General features: G+C 40.0%; 1 protein-coding gene across 2 annotated transcripts in view; it reads right to left on the bottom strand.

Annotated features, from left to right (window-relative positions):
- NFE2L2 (NFE2 like bZIP transcription factor 2) overlaps window positions 1–8129 on the bottom strand; it is a 36983-nt gene that overhangs the window by 9570 nt on the left and 19284 nt on the right. For both annotated transcript variants that reach the window (XM_061608383.1, XM_061608382.1), the window contains 3 exons: window positions 3346–3615; window positions 2697–2792; window positions 2271–2468 (listed from right to left, as the gene is read on the bottom strand). In XM_061608383.1, coding sequence (XP_061464367.1) covers window positions 2271–2468; window positions 2697–2792; window positions 3346–3615 — 564 coding nt within the window. The remainder of the gene's footprint in view (window positions 1–2270; window positions 2469–2696; window positions 2793–3345; window positions 3616–8129) is intronic.

The following is an 8129-nucleotide window of genomic DNA, read 5'->3' as shown; positions in this document are numbered from 1 at the left end:
GCAAATGCACAACAAAAGGCTCATCTGGAAGAGCCCCCCAAAGTCTGCACACTCAAGACTTTCTCTGACCAAGGGTGGATTTTTCATGCTCACAATCACTCTATAATTGTTTAAGTGATCCTGAAAAAAACAACCTGTATAACATGACCCTTCAAAGAGTTAAATATTAGAGAACTTTGTACTATGGGCTAGAGTTAGATTCCACCCCTTGGACTTTATTTTGCTCTGCTATTCAGTTTCAGTTGTGTTCTCTACCCAGCCAGCAATAGAAGCATATTTGTTTGCCTGCAGTAAGAAAGGTTGGTTCATTCTGCAGTTATTATGTTGAGTAGAACAGGACTGGGTACTTTCTGCTAATAGGTGAAATAGATAAAGGGATCTGAAAAAATATCTACCCTAAGTTACCCTTTACGGTTTTAAAGCACTCACTGTATGCACAATCATACTGGCTAATTTTTTCTTCCTTTTCTTGAGTGCTTGATGGCAAACAGCCCTAGAAGAATAGAAAAATTGCTGTGCACGCTAGTTAGCTGGCTGGCTGTTCACCTAGCCTGCAATTCAGGCCTAATTTCTGATTTTCCCAATGTGTGCAGTTCAGCATGAGGCCTTTTCAGGGTTTCTGGGTAGAAAAATTAATCCAGCAACCAGTTTAAAAAAATTACAATTGCTTTCCACAATCAGTTTTCAGTTGCTTAGTTAGTCCTTTATACAGCAACTAGTTAAAAGGTTTTCCCTTGATTGTCCAACAGGAAGGAACATCTAAAGGTCAGGAACAAAATTAGAGGGATCCTCAAGGAGGTGTTACCAAACAAAGTATTTTTTTCTACCCTTCCCTAAACTTGTATTATGCTTGTAGTATTATGCCGGTCATTTAATTCCTGGTGTTCATACTAAATTTTCTGTTAACTTTTTCTTTACATAGCCCATTATGTAAGTTAACACACACTATGCATGGAGGAGGAGTGAGGAGGAAGGTCGCTGCCTTTCCCTTCCCCTGGCCTGGCCCTCACATCCTCTCCTTGTGGGGGTGGGTGGGTGAGCAGCTGGCGCTCTGTGCCTCCCCCCCAAAAAAATGCCCCACCTAACAAGGAAGGCTTGCTATAGGGCTCCCACTGATGAATGACAATTTCCCAACTTCTGTGCCATTTCAATTCCACACCCACCTTTAATGTCCTTGGTAGGTGTGCAAATTACTGTTGCTCTGGAGTATTCAGTCGATGGTAGGGTATGTTGGAATATTCAGGATAGACAAAAGGAAGTACTTCACACACTGCATAGTTAAACTATGGAATTCGGTCCCACAGGAGGCAGTGATAGCCACCAACTTGGATGGCTTTAAAAGAGGATTAGACAAGTGCATGGGTGATAAGGCTATCAATGGCTACTAGTCATGATGGCTATGCTCTGACCCCATGGTCAGAGGCAGTATGTTTCTAAATGCCAACTGCTGGAAACCACAGGAGGGTACAGTGCTCTTGCACTCAGGTCCTGCTTGTGGGCTTCACATAGGCATCTAGATGGCCACTGTGAGAATACGATACTGGATTAGATGGGCCATTGGCCTGATTCATCAAATGCTTATGCTCTCATGTTTCCCATGTACTGTCCTAACATTACGTGGTCTGGGTAAACCTAAGGCAGGGTAGAGAATATTTTTTTCAGATCTATGGGCCAAGGCATTGCATTTTGTGTAACTTAAAAGAGAGTGAGCTGCCATCATAGATGGGAATCTAGCTTAGCTCCCATTCAAAAGCACTGCTGCCCCATCCACTGCTGAAGAGGGGGGGGGGGCTTAGTGGAGGCAGTGAGTGGCAAAGTAGGTAGGGAGACTGGCGGCATCAGCAGCACCATGCCAAGCCCCTTCCCCCCTCCCAAGTCTGGCGCAACCCCTTGGGACTCATGCTTAAGATTTGCACTGTAAGGCTGGAATCCTATGCAAACCTATTGAACAAAGCAGGACTTACTTTTGAATTAACATGCATAGGATTGCCTTGAAAGTAAAACTAACAACAAGGAACAAACATTTCTCTCATGTTCTTCTAATAATACTGATCAGTGAGTAAATATAACTGAACATTTCAAGTTGTTGCCTTCCGATTTTGTAAACCCTAGCTTTTACATTTTTTTAATGAAATCTTTCTATGGATAGGTATTGAAGAAGACAGAAGACTCCTCTAAGGACAAAAATGTCAAACTTTGGATTTATATTCTTAGTAAATATTTGCCCAAACTACTTTAATATTTATTCAAGCACTGACTACCACTATTACCTGCAGCTCTGGAATAGACATCAGTTCTTCCCACACTTGTTCTATGTCTTGTGTCATCTCAGCATCTGCAACTATAGACTCTGGAATGGTAGACTGAAGGAGAGATGAGTCAAGTGGCTGCATCTTATTAGAATCAACAAACACTTGGTTTCTATCAATCTCAGAAGATGCCACTTTTGGAAATTCAGCTGAGGAAACCTGGAATGTTATGTAACAAATTTTAGTCAGTTATTATTGAAACCTGCCGATTCCTAATAATTGTTAGCATTGAAAGAGGTATTTCCAAGAATATTCAGTGTATTCAAATTTTGTCTGTTGCCTAATGTGTCATTAAGGATACTGTAATAAAAAGAAAGGGACTTTATTTTTTACAATTCAGAGGAACCAGATTAAAAACATCAGACATGCAGTGCAACTAATGTTTACCTCATTATCATCTATAAATGAGAAAGTTTCTGCCAACAACTGCATACAGTCATCAAAGAACAGTTCATCTGCATCTTGTTTGGAAATGTGAACACCCTGTATATAAAAGAATAGCAAATATTTTAACATAAAAAATTGACTAAATTCAGATAATTAGTACCTTTTAAAATTGTTTCACGGAATTTTATTTTGAAATAAAATTAAAAATAAAGACAGCAAAATAGAACACAGAACAATATTGCTATAAACTTGTAGATTAAAATCACTAATATCTTGTGGGGATCCTTGTGGGAGAACTAGAATAAAAGTTAAAATAGCCAAAGGAGAATATCACCAACTACTGAAAGACTGGGTATACAAGCTGACAGTAGTCAGGAAAAAAAATTGTACTTCTTGGAGTTTGATCAGAAACTTGAAGAGAAAACATAGAGTCTTAAAGAAAACCATAGCACCTTAATATCCTTTTAAAAACTTAGGATTCCTTGCTGGCTGCACTTGCTGAGTATGTTTGTACATAATCACAATCTCACAAGTTTTATCAATCCCTTATTCACATAGTTGCTTTGGAGAGTTGCAATATCCTTTTTTGGGGGGGGGGGGAAGAACCACAAAACGGTAGATCACATGATGAAAGGTTTGGGGTTTTTACCTGTGAATAGTTATTAGATATGATGGTGTTTCCTGATTCAATGGCTTGAGCAGGCTGAATAGGAACAAATTCACCTGTTTCTTCATCCAGCTGCACCTGGGCTAGGAAGGCTTTTTCTTGCTCTTTCTGAAGTTGTTCCTGTCTCTCGCTCTCAAGCTTTTTCTGTTTCTCAAACTCATATTCCTTCCGTCTTTGGCTAAAGTCAAAAACTTCACGCCTTGCTCCAAGATCTATATCTTGCCTCCAGAGAATATCAATCAGGTTCATATCCTGTGTGTGTAAGACACAATCAATAAATACTGGACTTTCAAACTTTTCATACATTGTTTTTTGAAGAGCTGCCGTCTCATTTAGGGTTGCCAGGTTCATGGCCTGAGACTGATCCTGTATCTTTAGGAGAAGAGAAAGTCAGCCAAGTGCAGGTATTCTTGCTACACTGTAATCAGAAAAACCACAAGGTGGAATTCTCCCTTCCCCCTGCACAACTTTTAAAGATACAGAACACCTCTTGGTTGCCAGGCCCGGCCTCCAAGAGGTCTTCTGTATCTTTAAAAATTGTGCAGGGGGAAGGGAGAATTCCATCTTGTGGTTTTTCTCATTACAGTGTTGCAAGAACACCTGCACTTGGCTGACTTTCTCTTCTCCTAAAGATACAGGATCAGTCTCAGGCCATGAACCTGGCAACCCTATGTCTCATCTAAGCTGATTTAAATGGAATCAAACCACAAAGACTATGAATTGGGCTGGCCTGAAACCTCAAATTGTACTCTAGATGTTCTCCATAGTATGCTGGTATAAAATTCGTTATATATTTGACTTTTTTTTAAAAAAAGATAAAATAGAACTGTGATGAATGGAATCTTAATAGCGTTTTAGTCCTGAGCACTAGCTTGGGATTGATGCAGCTGTCACTACAACAGTGGGATTTACTGGTGAGTAAACATGCATTGAATAGGGTTTCATTGCCATAATCCAAAACACACATACTAGAGAATTTCCCATTAAAACTAATGGGACTTGCTTGTTGGTGAGCTCAGTTTCCCAGTGTTGTAAAATATGCATTACAGATTCCAAGTAATGGACCAGTGACATGCATTAATTAGCATTAACATACAGTTTCAAAAATGCAATTACATAATTCCATTACAGATGGAGAATATTACAGAATCCTTTTAGTAGAATGCAAACATAAATATGTCACATTTTTCTAACACTGTAAGTTATAGCTGCTATTCATTCAGAATTACAAAGAGAAAGCTGTCTTTGAAATCTGATAGTTTGGGGGCACTTACATATGATCTGTTTATTGAGCATTTATCCTTATTTGTTTTCAGGGAGTTTTGACGACTGAGGCTATTTAATGAGGTTTCATTCTGATTTGTTTCCAGGGAGGTTAGATGACGTTTTGCATCAAAGCAAGTATTATCCCACACTGTCCAGTGATTTTTCCCATGATTTTCCTTATCACAAGAAGTCCAATATTTGGAGGAAGCGAGTTTGTTGCTCAAGACCTCCCAATCAACTATAATTGTGAGATCTGGTTTTGCCAGTGTGATTGAATCCCCGGAAATAACAACAGGCCGGGAGCACTCTTGGATAAGACACATTTGTAAACGTCATAGGAAATAGGAAGCTGCCTTTTACCAAGTTAGGCTGTTGCTCTGTCTAGCTCAGTACTGTTGTCCACACCGACTAGTAGTGGCTCTCCAAGGTTTTAGACAGTTCATTATCCCCATATTGTAGGTCAGAAGGGATCATGGCTGGGAGAGAGTGGCTTATGACAGCTCTGTAGTTCACATGCTGCAGATCAGGCTCTGAGTACTTTAGAACAACCCTGCAAAATTGTCCAGATAAAATGAAGCCCTATTTCAGATTGAGGAGTGGGCTGAAGTTGAGAGCAGCAACAACCCTTCATTGTTATTCATTGCTTTTATTTCCACACTGCATGATGGGCAAACAATCCTACACTATAGTTAACTGTTCTGCCTTTATTGCTTAATACTCAGCCCAATGAGTTCCAGAGAACTCAAAAGTTCTCTATTTCGTGACATTTTTGTTGGTCCTAAGAAGGGTATTGTCCATGAATTTTCCAAATGTTTGAATGGACCAACACAACTGAAGTGTTTTGTATGTCTTGGAAAACACCTAGGTTGTGAGGCTGAATGAGACCAGCTTTCACAAGCTTAGTATAAATTACCTTGCCATAAAAGTAAGCCATATAATTCTTATCATGCATAAGACCAGGAGAATCAAAACAACATGCAAGTGTGGAAAGCTAATGCTCTTTAGCAATAGCAGATTTTTCTTTCAAGTTAAAGCATCAAACCTGAAGTCCACAATTTAGACACAAAGGAGGGAGGGGGATATGCAATTTTCATTTGTTCTCCCTGCAGCCATGCCCCCCCCAAAAGCTGCTCCAAAGGGTCAGGGGGACCCTCTTGAACAGCATGGGAGGGCTGCAGGGGGAATTCACCTAACACCCCCTTGCTCAACAGGAGCCTCCACTGGTTCTTGGTCCATTCTGCAAACAAAAGCCCTTCCCTTTGCAGAAGGATAAGTCTGGATCTAATCTAACATACTCAATGGGACCAGAGCAAGTACGTAAACCGAAAATGTCCTTAAAGTGAAGCACTACCTTTTAAAACTTTTTTTTACCTCTCCTTCATGCAGAGCCTCAAAGCCCCACGCTAAAGCCTCTGCTGCTGCGCTGCCATGCCTCTCAGCTGATCGCAATAGTGCCTCCCAGCTATTTCCACCCCCACGCACCGTTAAGTGTCCGTAAGTGTGAAGCAAGCATACGTAAACGGGCATGGTGGAGTATAGAGTATGTCCGTAAAAGTGAGAGTACGTTAAGTGAAGGTCCGTATAGCAGGGTATTCCTTTATATCTAAATTTTCAGATTTTCACTAAATAGATCTGGGCTGGGATTCATAGGGAGAAACTAAGTGGAGAAATGTTTCTCTTGAATAAGACTAGAGGTCAGGGTCATCTAATGAAATTGACTGCCACTGGGTTGGAGAAACAAAAGGAAGGACTTGTGAGCACACCACCTCACTACCTTGTGTAATTCACTGTCACATGATATGACAATGAATGTTGGCTTAGATGGCTACAGTCACAATAGCTAGACGGAAATTCCATATTCAGAGGCAGCATATATCTGAATACCTGATGCTGGGGACAAAGAACAAGGAAAGGTTGTTGCCTTCCTATCTTGCTTGCAAGCTTCCAAGAGGCATCTGGACGCACGCTACAGGAAAGAGGATGCTGGTCCAGATGGACCTTTGATATGATCCAACAATGTGATGTTTTTACATGCATGTATCTATACTCATCAAATTTCAGGCTTTCACTGTAGTATCTATAGTTCGAATTAAAGTATATGTGAAATCTCTTGAATAACTAAGTCAAATCTCACTAGAAATGGCCAACAATGTGGAAGCTTAAAAAATTATTATGGCTATCCACAATAACGGTTTGGTCCCTTCAAATTGGCATGGTAAAATGAACTAATTAAGTCTAGCAATAACTGAAGATGCTGCAATATGGTAGGGCTTCATTATGGGTCAGTAGTTTAGCAGCTGCTCACTATCTTCTCTCATAGCAGACCTGAAACGGCTTCTTCATTTCCCAGCATTTACAATATGTTTTAGATAAAACTACAGGATCTGGATTTTTTATTTCATTTCTAAATTTTCGGGGTGCCATTGCAATGGGCTTGGCTGCTACTTTTACAAAAGTGAGATTCACCAAATAAGTGCCTCTCCATAGTCCTCAACCTGCTTGACTACTTGGAAGTGGACTGCCTTCAAGTCAATTCCGACTTATGGCAACCCTATGAATAGGGTTTTCATGGTAAGTGGTATTCAGAGGGGGTTTACCATTGCCTTCCTCTGAGGCTGAGAGGCAGTGACTAGCCGAAGGTCACCGAATGAGCTTCATGGCTGTGTGGAGATTCGAACCCTGGTCTCCCAGGTTGTAGTCCAACACCTTAACCACTACACCACACTGGCTCTCATTGACTACTTACAAGTCTTATCTGAGTTTGTTTTGAAATGCAATCGTAGTATTAAGAGAAAAATAAAAATCAAATATAAAATGACATTCAAGAAATAACAGTTTAAAATGCATAGGCACTATGAGAGAAAGTTTTAAATTGTACAGACACTTTCAAATGTAGGGGACTTGTTGGCATTAATGTTATATAGCCTGTCCAGAGTATTGAGGAGAGGGAAATAAGCCAAATGAGATGACAGCAGCTCACTTTTAAATGCTTAACATCTTAACATTACAAACCAATTTCTTTTTCATTGACTGGAATATACCGTACCTTGCAAAAGTAATCAGACCCCTGACCAATGCTCTCATATTACTGAATTACAAACTGTAATTTCGTTCTGTATGGTATTTTATTTTGAAACATTGAAACTCAACATCAATTATTGTAAGGTGACATTGGTTTTATGATGGGAAATGTTTGTAAGAAACATAAAAAACTGAAACATGTTTCTTGCATTAAGTATTCAACCCCTGTACTGTGGAAGCTCCCACTTCACACAGACGAATGAAATTGCCCTATCGAGGACACAATTTCCTTACCATTGGCCTCCACCTGTGAACCATTAAAGGTGCTGTCACATTGTCAGGATAAAACCCCACTGTTGAAGGATCATTGGTCAGGCTGTGGGTCTGAAGGAAAATGAAGACCAAAGAGCATTCTACAGAAGTGTGAGATAATGTAATACAAATGCATAGATTAGGAAAAGGGTACAAAATAACATCCA

This window comes from Rhineura floridana, chromosome 2 (genome assembly GCF_030035675.1).
Source record: "Rhineura floridana isolate rRhiFlo1 chromosome 2, rRhiFlo1.hap2, whole genome shotgun sequence".
NCBI classification, from domain to species: domain Eukaryota; kingdom Metazoa; phylum Chordata; class Lepidosauria; order Squamata; family Rhineuridae; genus Rhineura; species Rhineura floridana.
The sequence above is the reverse complement of the archived record's forward strand: the minus strand, read 5'-3'. Positions and strand labels throughout refer to the sequence as shown.